Raw genomic sequence first — 18948 nt, 5'->3', positions numbered from 1 at the left:
TCTAACTTCTTTTGCCGAGTGCGTCTAATATTTTATTTATATCGATGACAAGCGCATCCTTTAAAGCAATCACATTGTTGTTAATAAATAAATAAATACGAAAAAAGAAGAAGAAGAAGAAGCAGCAGTTTAAAAAAAAATATATTAATTCGCGATAAAAAAAAATAATTTAAATAAGCACTCGCAAATCAAATCTTTCGAGTACGTTCCATGATGATCAAATAAATCGCATAAAATGAGATTCATCTTTTATACAGTATTATTATTGTATATTTAAATTAAAAAAAAAAGTATATATCATGAGTTTTTATTTAATTAAAACTTTTCTCTTTACCCATTTTTTTTTTTTCAAAAGAAATTTCATTTGTCGGTTCTTTTATATCATTTTAAATAAGTCTTCCGGTTGAAAGTTGTTCAAAGAATCATACACTCTTTTTTAATATAAGAAAAATTATTTTGATGTGAACCATATATTATTACTAAATAATAATGAAATATTTGAACATTTATTCTTTTTATAATTGGCACTTATCAGTCTTCAACCGAAGCTTCGAAACCGTACTCGCGTTATCTTTAAAATGTCACAATTGTCTAAGAGATTTATTATTTTAATTCAGTAACCCTTAGTAGTTTTTTTTCTCTCTCGAGCGATTACGAGCTTAAGTTAAGCATATTAAATGAAAACTAGTGAATTTTAGTCAAGTGGAATGTCTTAGAAGTTACGAGCGAGTGCGATTACATATTATGTATATATATATACCTCATAAAAACATCATGTAAAATAAGAATCGTTGCAACAACAACAACAAACAAAAGAAAATCATTCGCCATCTTTGAATAAATCTATAGAGTGTTGAATAATAATAATACAATGTTGTCTATCATTTATTTATTTAAATATGCCATCAGCACCTATTTACTCTCTTCATCTACTCTAAATCCTTCAAAGATTCATCTCGAATAAATCGATTGAACGATTAAAATACAAAAAAAAAAAAATTCATTTATTTACCTAATATTATTTAGCCTTATGTACTTGTAAAATATCGTTGCTCTTTTATCGTTATTCGCGAAGAAACATGACACGTAACCTTCATCCTTGTAGGCATCACCTACCATGCAACAAAATTTGTCGTAAAGCCTTATTGACGTTTCGATTAAAGCTATATAGTAAGTCCAAAGGTTAAGGTAAAGCATAAAGCATTTAGTGTCGTATTTCTATCTAGCGCAGCGCACTTAATTATTCAAATGACAGATAATGAGTTACCGAGAACAGAATTTCTTCTTCATTTTTATGAAAAAAAAAAAGAAATAAGGGAAAGGGAGGGAGGGGGAAGATGAAGAAGAAAATTTGTTCACTCCTTAATACGCAAAACTTCTACCTATTATATACACGTCATAGTTTTTAATAATCCCGTAGCTATTTCTCGAAAAAAAACTCTCGTTAAAAAATTCTCTTTCTCGTTCACTGGCTTTTCACGAAACTTTCAATAAAACTCTTTCCATATATATATATAGATATACTTCTTCTTTTGTCAAGGACTTTGCTCCTAAAACGTACATGTTTTATCTCAAAGATTTTCTTCCAACCTTTTCCTACATCTATAGTTCTTTTCATTCACAGACGCTTTATAAAAGATTAATTTCAAAAAAAAGAATGAAAGATAAAAATATATATATATATATATATCATCCTAATCGTAGCATGTAGAAAATAAAAACGTATTTTTTTTTTTATAGATCTTATTCGAATTAGATTCAGCCATACATAGTTATGTACATTTTGTATAATTATACGTATCAATGGTGTAAAACGCAATAATATTACATTTAACGTTTCTTTAAAAAAAAACCTCATAGTTTGATTAGATTTAAGATATACGCGTGATTTACAACCCAATAATATTTTATGCTTAACCCAATGATCATGACTGAAAAGGCCTCTTAACAAAGGTCATCGCTCTCTCTCTCTCTCTCCCTCTTTTTCACTCTCGTTGAGTCTTGTTAAAATGAAACAGTTGTGCATGTTACATCGGTGTATATCTATTATACTTGCGCGTCGAGTAATTTTAAAAACAGACGTCTTTAACCTCTTATGTTAGATACGGCACGACGTTCATCAATTCTATATCTTCATAATGCAAGAAATGCTTGTAATTAATGTATTTTAATACTCTGATTTGTGTCTGGTGATTATTTCCATTATAAAAAAAATTACATTATAATCGAATTGAATATATGAACAAACAAATGATCATTTTCTTATAAATTTTCATATTAAGTATGAACAAAATAATATTAACACTAGATATACCACCATTTTCAGTATACCTATTTCTATCACACTAGTCAAAATGACTGGTATATAACAAAAATGCTTTTTGAGGCTTCCAGTCTTTATTTACTCTTAAAAAATAACAAAAAATGTTTAACAATAATAATTTTAATAGATAAATGGATTTATAGATATTTTTAAATAACAAAACGCTTAATTATTTACAGAACACAAATGTTACATGAAGTAGAAATTTTGAATTAAAATGGCCCGACCAGTCAAAATGACTGGTCTGGTATATCTACTGTTAATGTTAATATATATTGTTATAATCTAAAATATTGTGTTAGTAAAAACCTAAATTAGATAAAAATCAAAAACAAATAACACGCACGAGGTGGAATGAAGAAATTGACACGATTTTACAAAGTAAGTAAGAATTTAATGGCGGACCATCTAAAAGAAAAAAGATATCTCTTATGAGAGCCACTATAATAATGGTGAATCATTTTTAAACGATGTGTATCCGCTAAAGCCGCTACTGTACCTAAGAGGTTAATCGGTCGTTCAAAGCTTAAACTTGTATGCGTTGAAACAAAAGTTTATTGAATCAAGATTGACTCTTCTTCGAACTAACAATTGATAAACAGGGATAAAGGGTGGGGACACAGGGGATGTGGAAACTTCTGACGAACGAATTCTAAACCAACTTCCCGTAACATTTATTATTCTTTCTTCTTAGCGTTTCCTCTATTTATTTACATCGGCATACTCAATGGAAAAACTTTATTTAGACGGATACGAATAAAAATAAGGACAAGAGTTTTACGTTTACCTTGTAGGATCGTATATGTCTAATGTATTTGTGTGTTATAACATATATATATATATACACCTATTGCATATACTATACGTATAAGCATGTGTATATAAGTCATCAGACATTTTTAGTTCCTCACGAAGATATGAATATGATGAGTATTACATAAGATCTTGGTAACAAATTTATTTGCAAACATTATTCGTGTATTAGAAGACTATGCCGAGTGTCTTTATTTGGTCGGACTATCTTAATTCTAACGTTCAAAGTAACCATCATATCAAATTTCGAGGGAATTGGACATTTCTTATTTGTGTGTGACATATATATACATATATATTGAAAAATTAATAATTTTATTTCCATGCATGAGCGTTAAATATTGAAATGTAGTAAGTCAATGAATTTTAACTCGTGATTACTCTTTATTTATGAATTAAGGTTTTCCCACCAAGAGATTGGGTGTAATTGGAATAGTCAAGGAGTAATGGGACTTCAGATCTTAGGACAACTAGAATTAATGGAACGTGTTTTATATATGTACGTGTACAGTTTCTCTCTCTCCCTCTTTCACTTTGTAAACAATAAAATAATAATGATATGATTAATAAAGTGGAACGTGTCATTATGAGAATGTAACTATTTAGGAATATAATTATTATTTAATTAAATATATCGGCACGTGTTTGATAACTTATTTATGTATTTTATCTATATATATATATAGATATATTTATCTATATATATAGTATATACATAGATATATGGAAATTAGTATTGTGTTGTATTCTCTCACGATTATTTGGTTTGAACATTTCCAATAATATCGTAGTGAGATTACTTTAAAATTCAAGAGATAACTTCACTGGAGGATCACTCGATGACATTGTGCGTAAATTGAATGCATATAGATCGTAGATAATGACAATGATTGCACTTGTTCTACTAAATGAGATAACTTCGCTGAAGGATCATTCGATGACGTGAGTAGATTTAATGCATGTAAATTGTAGGTAATGATAATGATTGCACTTGTTCCGTGAACAAGACATGTAACTTTTTATTACTTTGTACTTGGAGTTGTAACTTATTATTCTTCTTTATTTCTCTTGCCATAGGAAAGAACAAAAAAAAAGACAAAATTTACAATAACATTAGAATAAGGATGACATCAGATGTTATCCGAAACTTTGGTCCAAATTGCTTTTACGAAACGAATGATCGTAGTAATTGTGCTAATTTTAACAGATCAACTTAAAGACAGTGGTCCCCAACCTTATTAAAAAATAGTATGTCATTATTTAACGAAATGAGATACGAGAATTGCAAATGAAAGTATCTCCCGTAGAAATGAGATTATTCGAGAAAAATAAATTTCTTTTTATGCAAATAACACCAGACAAGTAATACAGATTATTGTAAATGAAAGGAGAATACGTGTTATATGATTTATATTTATTTGAGAATATTTTTCATTACATTAAAAAAACAAATGATACAATTTCTAAATTGTGTTGATTTGAAATACTATTTTATATTTGAATTTGTAATAAAAAACTTTAAAAAATTATATTTAGTAATAATCTTATTACAATAAGATGAGAATAGAAAGAAATGTATGGGATGCTTATAAATATAAGATTGGGGGCCCTTATTCTAAGAGATTCATTCATGTTCTTCATTACTTTAAGTGAAGAAGATTGACTCGTTGACGCGTTACTCGAAAATGTAGAATACGTATTTCCGGACTTGAGTATTATATCTAAAGCCGATGGATTAATTATTAATTATATTTCTTTCTCATTATCGAAGTAGAACAGTTATAATTAGAATAAATGAATTTTTTTTCTAGAAAATCAGAAAGGAATTTAATATCGATCAATCGCAATGATTTAGGATGTCAAATTTACGATAATTATTAGATAAGTCAATATGAAAGTATTAATTAAATTGGGGATGTTGAATAATCGATATTCTATAATAAAAAAAATAAAAAAACAATCACATGGTATATGCCAGGGTCAGCATACGTTGGGTCTAAAAATATTCAAGACAAATTCACCTCACTTTAAAAGAAGAATACGTCTATTGTTTCCAGTTCCTGATGAACTCATTGTTAGTCCCACTACTATGTAACACCACGCAAAGTAGTATAGTGCTTAATGTCAAGCACCGAGAAGTATAACAGAAGCTTGGAAGACGACCGCGATTTCTTCTTTATTTTTCTCTACCCTTAAGCTACGATATCTTTCTATGCGCACGTTGTTTTTTATAATTATTACTCGTGATAGACATTTTTCATAACAACGTGTATCGAGAAATGGTAGATAAGAAATGAAAAGGGAAATATATCAACAAAATTCATTATTCCATATGTGCCAATGTAATGCAATATAATAATTAATAATAATTAATCAATTCAATAATATAAAAATAGAAATTGTGAACAATCCTATCGGACAATTCGATAAGATTGAAACAATTGTAATTGTTAAACGTCAAGGATAGATATTCAGTATTAAAAATTGTTATAGATGTATAGAAATGATAATTAGGCTTCGATGAATAATTTTAAATCGTTCGTAGTCAATCATAATTAAAACCATATTTCCCATTCTTCTACGGCTTTGTTCGAAATTAATTCGAATAATAGAATTAATTGATATGATATTAATTTTCGATTATTAAATTCATTTTATTTTCCTCATAATTGTTTGTTGTTAATTTATAAAATATTTAAACTGTGATTGAACGGAAATACAAGATATCGATTCGATTTACATATGATATAGATAACATATATGTATACGATAAATAAAAGTCTTTATGTGACTATTAATTTCTATCATCAACGATAGCTATATATATATATATATGCTATATATGTATATATATATATATATATATACATCAGTCATTTAATAAATATATGTATACGTGCGTGTATAATATAGTTGAAGATAAAAGCGAGAACAGCCAATTTATTTCTGGAATAATTAATGTGATTCAATATAAACTTACTTTAACAATCGCGGTTGTAATCAGAGTGTTTAAGTAAAGTATAAAAGTATTAATCGACCGAAAGATTGACATATAATCTTTCAGATTGATCATGTAATAAAATAAAAGAATTTTGTTCAAATTATTAGGATATAATTAATCAATGAAATTAAGCAATAATATTTCTAAACAAATAAAATGATATCGTTGAATCATTAACGTCTTCGTTTTAATTTATGAATAATTTTATTTTATTTTATTATATTTGTATAAAACGATATAACTACTTACACGTTTTTGACTCTATGGTTTGAAGACGAACCTATGTTAGGAAAAGACAATATCACTTTTAACAACGGAAAGAGTATATCGCGTGCACTTTATTTCCAAAAGCATTTCTAAGTCCCTCTAGTTATCGATCGTCAGAAGTGGTATCCCCGAATGTATTTATCTGTGTGAGTTACATTTAGTATATATATACATAGTATACATACATACTTATATATTTTGCTTCTTTTATCTGTCCTACATTTATCCATCTCTATATGAAAGAAGGTACTCGTCTACACGCGCAAGACAGACGCACGATATAGGTATAGTCAATTACCGAAGAAAAGATCCAAGTATTTTCATCGCAAGATACATTCATACATATATATATATATATACACATATATTTATATCTTACTTCGTAACATATATAGACGTAACACGAGTGCCATTTGCAACCTATATATGTATGTAAATACGTACTTACGTGTATATTCGTATGCGTGAGTGAATTCTCAGTTATATACATCCTTACATGTATGTATGAATCTACTTATATATTGGGTAGTCCAGAAAACTCGTGCCGATTTATAAATATATATCCAAATATAAAAGTATTGCCTTTAAATTTCTCTAAAAAATTTTGGCATGAACTTTTCAGATAACCCAATATACCATGAACATACACACATATTCATAATATTATACGTGTTATATTTATCGCTCGTAATACATCATCACTTTGACGTTCAAACTTTTACAACTTCAAATCAATGAATCTATTTTATCAGAATTATGAAGACGTCTCCGATTTTATCTATAATTTCGCTATTCAGTGAATCGTTATGGCCAATCGTTATCGTTATCGTTGACAAGTACAAGCATACTGGTTACTTTTATATTAATTATTAGGAAATGTAAACTTCCGAATAAAATTCTTCTTCTTTTTTTTAACCCTTTGACTGCTAAAGGCGTATATATACGCTCTCACAAATCCATCAATATATACGCCCTCTGAATTTTTTTACTATAACACCTTTATATTGTTGTTTTACCGATTAATTTAACATGGAATTTATTGTGATATGTAACATAGCAACTAAATATTGGCAATTATTTCAATATCGTTTAATCAATTGCTTTCATATTTGACTGCTCTTTTACATACGGTCTCGTATAATCGCTTCGTGCTTTGATTCCTGAAAATTTGTTCCTTTGCTGCATATGTAAGCATTTCTTTATTTCATTTTGTGATTAGTTTTTGAATTTATCCATTCGTTATTTTTTTAAATAATATAGTACATCTTAAAAATGTTCGGACAGAAGAAAAGAAAATATGTGTACCTAAGTAATAGTGAAGACATGTTTTCCTCGTCTGAAGAAGAGAAATTCTTGATAAAATAAATTCAACATTGTCTTTTTTAATTCTTTATTGATTATCGAATTTATAATTAAAATTGATATAATCCGAGTAATCCTGGAATTTGGTTGATTCCTTTAATCATTTGACATTTCATGAAAGTAACAATACATTGAACAGAGTAATTATAATATTATAACAATTTATTGGCAGTTAGGGATTCCCACATAAAAATTGTATGACATTTTTGTACAATTATTTTCCAAAGATAAATTTACTTTATCATTTATCAAACCAAAACTTTTTGTAAATTGAATATTTTGCATACCATATAGGACATAAAAAAAAGACTGAATATCAGCCATATAATATTGACACGATGCAATTATTTAAAAATAAATATATAATAACTAAAGCCTAAGCATTTTCAAATATGTATACAAAATGAAATTTCATTTCTCGTAATTGTATAGAAAATATCATTATATTTTATTACTTATATCTTTGCTTTCTTCTTTAGTATTTTTTTGGGGGGGACGTGGGGGTTTACTTCGTGAATTCTATTTACACAGTTTCCTTCCGTATAAAAAAAAAGTCGCGACCAATGGATTATCCACTTAAATCAAAAGACAAATTAAATATATATAAGTTAAGAACTAATATTTGATTTCATTTAAACGCTAAATGTCATAGCTTCTATTAGACATTTATTTATCCAAATTTTATTTTAAAATTATCTCTATCATTAATTACTTTTTTCACATTTGCAAACATCTGTTGTTTGCTTAACTTCGTCAGATATTTATGATAATGCATATATTACATACATTATAAATAGTATGTAGATATGTATGAGTCAAAGTTTATGATAAGATCAGAATTTATTCTTATGAGACTATAGTAAATAAAGAAAGAACAATGAAGTATCTAGTTTTTGTTGCATAAACAATAATATCTTATAATTTCATTTTGAAAACCATAATACGTATACAACATATAAGGTGTCCCAGTTTTATTATTTAAAATATTTTATAGGTAAAAAAAATGTTACATAAACTGCAAAGATAAACTGAAAGATTAATTGTGCATAGTTGTTTCTTTTCTTTTTTAAATTATCTACACAATGAATTGCAATCAGAATTGGTAGACAATATTTCATTATTATTTCATCGACATTTATGAATCCAATTAAATGTTTGTCCAGTAAATCGGAGAAAATCGAATCAGGATTTAATACAAAGGAGAATTCGTAACGTATTTCCAGCAATTATAGAAAATGAATAAAAAATTTAATAATATAATAAATTCTATTCAGATACTGCAGAATACTAATCTAGAATTTATAATAATGATGAATATTTTAGAAATGAAATTATAATTTGAACGCTGACAATCTATTCCTATGTGATATCGAATAATATGATCATTTTGTATTTTTGTGATAACTTTATAATAAAACATTTCAAAGAGTCTACGCTTACTTGTAGAATATGTTGATAAAATTTTACAAATAAAACTGGAACACCTTATACATGCTATTATCATATCCTTAACGTTCTACATTTTGAACGTTTAACGAGAACACCTATTACTTCATTTTTTACGCGATTACATTAACATTCTTTTTTTTTTCTTTAAATAAATTACAATTTTTAATGAGAATTAGTCAACCGAAGGATAGTAGGACAAATGATACGATTAACGCGATCTGGTTTATGTTTATGAGAGAACGCGTTATGATCGAATAAATACAAATTAATCAATGACATTTATTACGAAAGAGAAGTTGCGCAGTAGATTGAATTATAAATATTTTTTGAAAAAGAGCAATTATTTTTTCTGCATTAATTCGTAGAAACACGTAATTCTGAAAATTATTGTTTCTCTTATCATTTTCTTTTAATGGCTATCTCATTTAACAAGAAAAAACATCCAACACACGACGTGATTTCATTTCAAAGAATTCAAAAACCCACGTGCATTAATTATAATTTCTCTTTGTATGATTAAAAAAAAAATGTCAACAATAAAATAGAAAATTCAAACCAAACGTTCATAAAAATAAAATAAATGCTTGACTATTTATACAAAAACTACAAGTACTTACATAAACGTGTTTGATTCAAAATGAAAATTAAACTCTATTACATTTATAGAACATAAAAAACAAATTGTTTTTTAAAAATAAAATTTATATTTTTCAACAAAAAGCTTTTAAGTATTTAATTACGGTATACAGTTACTGTATATTAATTACTAAGTTGGTGAACATTTGACTTCAATAAAAAGAAATATATTAGGTCTACCGGAAAATTCTGTCCGTCCAAACAAACATTAGTTCAATTTTTCGTCACTAGGGGTAAGGCCCTATTTTTTAAAATGGAATATACAAATTGCTACCATGTTGGAAAGAATTCAAAAGTAATTAAATTAAAGTAATTAAATAATTAAAAGTAATTTAAACAATTAAATTTAATAAATTAATTGTTCAAATTATGAATAATTTTTTATTTTATTTAAAAAATGAACAGAATTTTTTGGCAGACCTAATATATATACATTTCTTTTTTTTGGTTTCCAAGTATTTATAATTGTTGCAATGTTATAGTATCATATGAAATGGCACAAGAAATTATTATTATCTTTTAATCCAAAAACAAATGTGGTTATATAAATTATGTCTTATAAAAAAAAAAATTAAAACACCACATCTTGTCAATGTAAATTTGTAAAATGGTATCGCAAAGATAAAGGTAAAGGCGTTTGCCGATCCGCCAAAGATAATCTCAACTCGAGCCGAGATAATCTTTCGAACAAAGTGATTTCTTCTTTACTTACATAGCAACACGTGATGTTGCAAAGAGACTGACTTGGTCAAAGGCAATAAATAAAGATACGAACGAAATAAACGATAAATATAATACAAATTTTATTTTCTCCAACGTGAAATTCGTGCTGTGAATTTAACAACAAAATAAAAAATAAAACAGAAAACGAAACGATTCAAAAACGTGTTCTTCTTGATTTCTTTTTCATCTTTATCTTCCTATCTTGTTTTTAACATTTCGAATATGTTTCCTTTTTTTTTTTTTGTAAAATCTTTACGAAATTTAAATTAAAATTTAAATAAAAATCAAATAATAATAATAAATAAAATTAATTTAATTAATATTATAATTATATTAATTAAATAAATAGTTTATTAATATTTTTATTTTTTATTATATTATTAATTTATATATATATATATACATTATTACATTATGTATATTACATAATGTATATTACGTATACATTATTTAAATTTAATTATTTAAATAAATTAATAAAAAAAAAATAAAAATTTAAAAATAAAATCTTTCAATCACGTTTTATATTTAATCAATCCTCTATTTAAATCTTTTTCTAGATCCAAATCGTATATATACTTTGTGTTTCATTAATTAACTTGAGTATTTCATTAAATCTCATTTTCTATCCTTCATTTATAATTCTTTTAATAATACGACTCTCTGATTATATCCGTCTTGTATTTTTCCTTCATTTTATTTGTCACGTGTGTAGTAATCGAATCGATATACCTGTATACATATGTTCTGTCACTGTAAGAAAAAGAAACAAGATCGATGTATAAAAAAAAAAAACCAATAATAATAATAATAATAAAAGTGTAAACATGCCCTCTTTTGGTTCCTTGGTTTATCAATGAAACGATCTCTTCTTAACACTTACACAAAAATTTACGATATACATTCGTATTTAAAAAAAAAAAAACCCTGCTGTTAAATTCAATCAATGTAAAACGAGACTAACGAGAATAAAATATTTATTAATGTTTCGTCTTATAATGTGTTTGTTTGATCAGCAATTGGGTATCGTATTCAATAATATTATTGTTTCATTTCGATTGATTAAGACGTTCATTGAAACATAGGCAATAACTGCAACATATGCGATAGTGTATCGTAGAGAAAGAAATAAAGAAAGAATGAGAGAGAGAGAAAGAGAGAGAGTGAGTGAGTAAGTGAGTTAGTAAATTAATGAACGAATGATTCATTGTAAGAGAAAGAAAGAAAGAAGAAGAAAAAAATAAAGAAAAGTCATATCGACATCGCATTATAGGCATATCAAAGATCCAAGTAAAATGATTCTTTGAGATTCATAGTATCACGAAAAAATTTTCATTGCTTTTCTGTAAATATTTATATATCTATATATATATATATATATATTATATAATTGAATTAATCATGAGTTAAATAAATTGTACATAAAATATAATACCGAATGATCATGCTAGTCGTATCGTTCCTTTTAACAATAATTTTATTCTTGACGCGTTATACATATAAATAGATTTGTATGTAAGACGAGATAAAAAAAATAGAAAGAGAGAGAACAAAATAAAATAAATTGAAAGAAAAGAAAATGATATAAACGTGTGAATCATTTCCAATCCAGAGATTCTCAACGTATGTACGGAATTACATGTATTCTATGTATGCACGTAACATTGTATGTAATAGTTATCTATTAAAACTACACGTGACAAAATGATACGATCGACCATATATTGCGAGTGAACGTAAAAGATAATAAAATTAAAAAAAAAGTAGAGAGAGAGAGAGAGAGAGAGAACAAATAAATGTAACAGAAAAGAAATGTGGAAAAGAACCATAACCATTGTCAACGATCTATTTTTCTATAATGCAATATCGAACTTGTGACGTCTTGTAAATGTTCAATTTTGCGTTTAAATTTAGTTCAACAAATTTCATATTTATTATTTATTATTTCAAAAGAATATAACGATCAACGATACTTCACCACCCACAACTTGTTAAACTGACGTGAAAGGATTAACAAGCGTAAAAAAAAAAAAAGGAAAAGAAAATTTAACAAGCGGAATGGGAAGCGTTGATGGTGTTTGTCTTGTATTTATTGTATGGGGGGAAGGGGGAAGGATGACGATAATTGTACAACGTTTTTGTTCGATCTTTGTGTTTTCTTTCTTGGATACTTTTGATAAATAGCCGTAATACAGGAAAGTATTATCTCAGAAAGACAACGTAAATTGTCTATAATGAGAAAAAGAGAGAGAGAGAGAGAGAGCTTTACGTAAATAACAATCTAAAAGAAAAGAAATCAGATACGAAGGACCACGAACAAATTGTTGATTACGCGTTTGTCACACGTGTCTGAATTTAATAAGCGAATGGAAGTAGCATGTTAATTTCAAAGTTGTCATTAGTTTTGTCAACGAGATCTTGAACGATGGTGTATGATGATTAATAAAATATTGTTTATATAATGCATAAATATATATATATATAAATGCATAATCTCATACATATATAAGTCATATACATAATACACATATTCAACATGTTCCTTAATTCTTCTCTAGTTCTAACAATAAGTTTAAGTTATTATGCGTCTTACTATCTTATTAAGGAAGAAGCTGTGATCGTTAAAAAGACACGAAGATGAATAAGAAGAAGAAGATGAACAAAAAAAAAAAGATAACAGAAAATTAACAAATTAAAATAAGTACATTTATAATATTTATTTAATATACTTCGAAAACTCTCCTCTATGTTGCTTATTATTTTTAATCGTCGATTTAATATCCTTAAATTTAAGTATATTGTAATAATTCGATCTGTACTTTAATTAATACGGACAAATTTACATTCGTCGGTGTGAAATGTTGCCTCGTCGAATTTCAAGTTAAGGAAAATTATTTAAGAATAAATGATACATTTGAAAGAGGAAAATTTCATAAGGTAATCTATTGAGAAAAAAAAAACGCAAAAAATGCAAAATGTTCCTCGTATATTTTTTATATAATTACATATCAATTTTTACAACTACAACACGACAACAAAAAAAAAAGAAAAAGTTTCATTGACGTACTTAAAAATAGATCGTAAATCAAATCTCTCTCTTTATTATTATATATTATAATATTGAATTTTGTCATTTGTCTCATATTTTTCATTATTCAGTTAATCATATTTTTTATGTAGAATTGAAGGAAGGTCGTAAGTAATTATAGCAAATTATTAAGATACATTATATATAGTAACGAAAAAAGGAAATCACGTAATATCGCAAGATATTTATGCGTCACGCGTAAAGGAAAATCCTCTTTGTTAATTAAACTTACTGTACGTGGAATTGCTATTCAACCAACTTTTATCACTTATATAAATATACAACGTATATACGTAAATTATTTTAGAATTGAAAATACAAACGTACAAATTAATCGATAATTGTCATTTCCGATGAAGTCATATCGAATTGTTAACGTCATCGACGATTTGAAAAATTTAAAAAGATAAAAAGTTTTTGAACGAGATCAAAATCCGAGATCAATTTCTAAATCGATTAATTGAAAGAAAAAATGTATAATAATAATATTTTTATTTTTTTTTATATTTATCACGTGTACTTTTTAAAGTTACACGAAGAATTATCGTTAATTTGTGATACATTATTTTCAACGAACTTTGTCTTTTATTATCTTCCGTACTAAAAGGAAAAGGTAAGTTTCTTTTTTATCTTTCTACTCTAGCCCTGTCCTACCCCCCTCTATTTTCTTACAGTCATATTTTTTATTTTTTATCTCGTTATCTATTTAACGTACTCTTTTTTTCTGTATTTTTTTTATGTTTTTTTTTTTATTTCTCTCCTTAGTCATGTCGTTTCCCTTTTAACGTAGAAAATTATCAATAAAAAAATGTCTCGATGGACATACACTCTCCATAGGAAGTGCACAAATAAACTAGATTTCAACGTGAGATAATCCTCGATGGATAAAATCATAAATTTAACGCAAAATGTTCGCTTTTTTTTTTTTTTTTTTTTTTTTATAAAATAAAAATATTATTCGACGTTTATGCAAAGTCAACACATTTGCTTGTCTTCATGACTTTTTATAATATCATTAATCAATCTTTTGAAATGTTATACGTAAATAGACATGCATATTATTTCCATTACGTTGTAATATTTCCTTGTATTTTCATCGTTTTGGTTGAATATTCAAAATTAAATAATCACGAATTTTTCTTTAAATTTTCCTCTTATATATGTCAAGAAAATGAATTATCTCTTTGGAATGTAAGTAAATTTAAAATAAAAAAAAATATACAATCAATATAAAACACAAAATGAATTTTTTTTTAATTTGTTATCATAGATACGTATATAAATAATTTAATATGTGTTTAACGATATTTATATGCAAATCAAATTATAATTAAAAACAAGACTATAATAAATAATCCTTAAAAATAACGTAATATTTATAAATAAATAAATTATCGAAGAAAAAAATATGAAGACAATATTTATGATTCTTTTAACGTAATTTATAAAATCGCTATAAAATCACATGTAAAATTATTACAATCTTTTTTTATTGTCGTTACATTATTGAATGATAAAAATTCCATTGACATAATTCATCCACCAGCATAAAGAGTCATCATATTCGATTGTCAATGTGTTAATTATAACGAACGAAGTCCATTACGATTATCTTCATGAATTCAAGCTCTCTAATGACTTTGTTTCTTCGATTTCAATTTTACAATTTATATTTTTAAAAAAATGGAACAAAGCGGAAGGAAGTTCAAGGTAAGGAAAAAACTCGAAACTAATTGTCGTTTTAAATAAAATAATATTTGTATAATATCAATATTATTAATAATCCAATAATGAAAACAGAAGTAGGTACATAAACTGGAAAAAAACGTTGCGATTTTTTTATTTACTATTAAAACAAACAAAAAATCGCATAAGATTAATTAATTATAATTAATTATAGTTAAAATACGTATATCCAAAATAAATATATTTAAACCAATATAGTATTAATAAAATTCGAAAAGAGATCAGAGTACAAAATGATCGTGTTATGTGACAAGACGTTCGTCAGATAAGATTTTATGATAGTTTCATATTACCTTGTACCGTAACATTAAAAAAAAAAACGATAGTCTTAATCTGAATTCTTTTAATCATTATTAAGAAATAAAATAATTCAAGTACTTAGAAATATTTTGAAGGATCAATGTAGCAATTTGTAACACATGTTATATTCGAATTATCAATCATTAAAAATTCATATAGAATTTAACTAATTTTTTTTCACTTTTTATCTGTAATTATTTAAATGAAAAGATACATTTTTAAATAATTTTTATAGAAACAATGTGAGAATCATATAACGAAAATTGCATCTCTGTCGATATAAAATATTATTGATTAAATAATCCACCCCCTCCCTCGTCTTTCTCCCTCTCTTTCTCTCTAACTGTCTCTCTTATTAATTTATATTTCAACAAGATGGTCATCCATATGGCGATCAAATAGAAAACGTCAGTGGTCCATTTCTCATGAATATTTATTTACTATTTGTCTGCCAGTTGGACCGTAATGAAGCTGCGATTTGACGCAATGCGACGATCGAATATCGAACTGTGATACATTCTTATATGCATGATTCTATAAAGTATCTCTTAAAAACTTACATGTTGATTCATATCAAGAAAAATATAAGATTTTCTAATAATTAATTGATCAACTTTTCTTTTCACTGTTATTTAAATGTTTTTTTTTTTTTAATATCAAAACCAGTAAAATATCTATTTAAAGTTAGCATAATACAAAGTACATTTGTTTAAAAATTACGTACCTATTAATATACTTTTAATATTAAACAATTACGACTTAATATTATATAAGACGAAAATTTTCAACTCATAGAAATCATTGATCACAGGAACGTTAAAATAAATGTATATTAGTTTAAACAATCTTACATATAATTAGAGTATAGTACTGTGTTAGATTTACCTTAATTGTCTGTTAATTAATCGAAGAAAATGTGTAATGTAGTCTAAAAGTACGAAATATAAATTCGACACACCATCCTCTTCGAAATCAAACAGTAAACTGATTCCATTGTCCTTTATAAAAGCCTTTTTGCGACTTTCCAAAAGCTTTTTATGTATAACGAGCATAATATTCGAAATAAATAGAATTTCCTTTTATGAAAAGTCATATAAACAGCATTGAATACAAGAATTTTATTCTGATTTTAGTCTGTAGGTGAATTTCGAGTAGGACGGTGCTTCAGACATATATTCCGTGCATTTAAACAATAATACATATTTCCTTCGATTAATTAATAATTATTTTAATACTTTAATATACTTTACTTACATTACAAGAAAATAATTACATTAGAATGCAAAAAATGTTAAAATTAAAATTATATTGAATTATATTAATTAGGTGGATTATTTCCATTATGCACATGCGTGACGTTCTAAAGGCCATATAAACAACATTGAATAAAAGAACTTTCAAAAAGGACAACGGCCCAGTCTGAAGGTGAATCTCAAAGAGGAAGGTACATAAATCATTTATTCCGAGCTTTTAGGCAACAATAGACACTCGCATCGATTAATTAACAATTATTTTAACACTCTAATACACTCTACTTATATTACAACAAAATTTGACTCTCGTAGTCATTACTGCGCATGAGCGTCAAAATAATTACATTAGAATGCAAAAAATACTAAAATATGAGCATTATATCCTTAAATTCTTTTAATTAGGTGAATTATTACCGTTGCACACATGCGCAGTGTCCGAAAAGTCATATAAACAATATTAATATAAGAATTTTCATAGAGAATAACCTGTCAGTCTGAAGGTGAATTTTGAGGAGGACGGTGCTCCGAACGAATATTCCGTGCTTTTAAACAACAATACACATTTCTTTCGATTAATTAACAATTATTTCAATATTCTCAAACACTCTAATTATATTTAAGATTGTTTCAACGCATGTACATAGGTTTAAACATTACATACCTATTAACATACTTTCAATATTAAATAATTCTGATTTGATATTCTATTAGACGAAAATGTTACCCTCGAATTCATCACTGCATTGGAACTTTAAAATAATACAAAATACTAGTAAAGTTCATTACCGTATTAGATATACCTTAAATGATTGTTAATTAATCGAAAAAAATGTTTATTGCAATCTAAAATCATGAATTTACCTTTTGATGTACCTTCCTCTTCGAAATCGACTGTTAGACTGACACGTTGTCTTCTATCAAAATTCTTTTATTCAATGTTGTTTATATGACTTTCCATAAAAGGAAATTCTATTTATTTCGAGTATTATGTGTGTTATACACATGCGTAACTTTTGGGAAGTCATATAAACAACATTGAATAGAAGAATTTTGATAGAGGACAACGTACCAGTCTGAAGGAGAATTTCGAAGAGGACGGTACTCCGATCATATATTCGGTGCTTTCAAATAACAATACACACTTACTTCGATTAATTAACAATCATTTATATCTATATATAAGGTATGTAGAATATTCTAATATACCCTATTAATATTTAGGATTGTTTAAACTAAAATACATCAGTTTTAACATTCTTGGTCAATGATTACTTCGAGTTGAGAATTTTCATCTAATATTTAATAATATCAGATCGAAATTATTTATTCGAAGTATATGTAATTTTTAAACAAATGTACATTATTTTTTTTGTATTTATTTAATTTAAATTAAATATGTAATTAAGGTATATTAATATATCTACTTCTAAATTTTCTTCATCTTATACGAAAACACTAATTCGATAGTAGTTTTTAAGCAAAAATTTAGTAAACGTATAACGGAATACGATTTTAAGAAACACTCACTGTAATATATACATGCATGATATTTAAGAAATATTAAAAATTACAATCTATGTAATTAATATCTATGTAATTAACGTATATTATTAAATTTATTCCTAAATTTTCTTCCTCTTATACGAACATACTATGTGTTTTAAGGAACACTCACTGTATATATATATATATATATATATATATATATATATATATATTAGGTCTACCGGAAAATTCAGTCCATTTTTAAAATAAAATAAAATAACAAATTATTCATAATTTGAACAATTAATTAATTTAATTACTTTTGAACTCTTATCAACATGGTGGCAATTTGTATATTCCATTTTAAGAAATGGGGCCTTACCCCTAGTGACGAAAAATTGAACTAATGTTTGTTTAAACGGACAGAATTTTCCAGTAGACCTAATATATTGTATATATATGCATGATATTTAAAAAATATTATTATTTAATTAATATCTAA

At 26.1% G+C, this 18948-nt stretch overlaps 1 protein-coding gene across 2 annotated transcripts in view; it reads left to right on the top strand.

Moving 5' to 3' along the window:
• Positions 1-18948, top strand: part of LOC107070842 (ceramide glucosyltransferase) — a 38963-nt gene that overhangs the window by 8868 nt on the left and 11147 nt on the right. Inside the window, exon 2 of one of the 2 annotated variants that reach the window (XM_089170402.1) lies at positions 17035-18659. The exons of the other annotated variant lie outside the window; for it this stretch is intronic. Within the exon in view, the coding sequence (XP_089026528.1) occupies positions 17035-17064 (30 nt within the window). The 3' untranslated portion in view covers positions 17065-18659. Of the gene's footprint in view, positions 1-17034; positions 18660-18948 lie in introns of those variants that run through there. 2 annotated transcript variants of the gene reach the window in all.

The sequence above is a fragment of the Polistes dominula genome, unplaced genomic scaffold (assembly GCF_049000335.1).
Source record: "Polistes dominula isolate Pdom_NZ unplaced genomic scaffold, Pdom_raw_medaka contig_15, whole genome shotgun sequence".
Taxonomy (NCBI): Eukaryota; Metazoa; Arthropoda; class Insecta; order Hymenoptera; family Vespidae; genus Polistes; species Polistes dominula.
The sequence above is the reverse complement of the archived record's forward strand: the minus strand, read 5'-3'. Positions and strand labels throughout refer to the sequence as shown.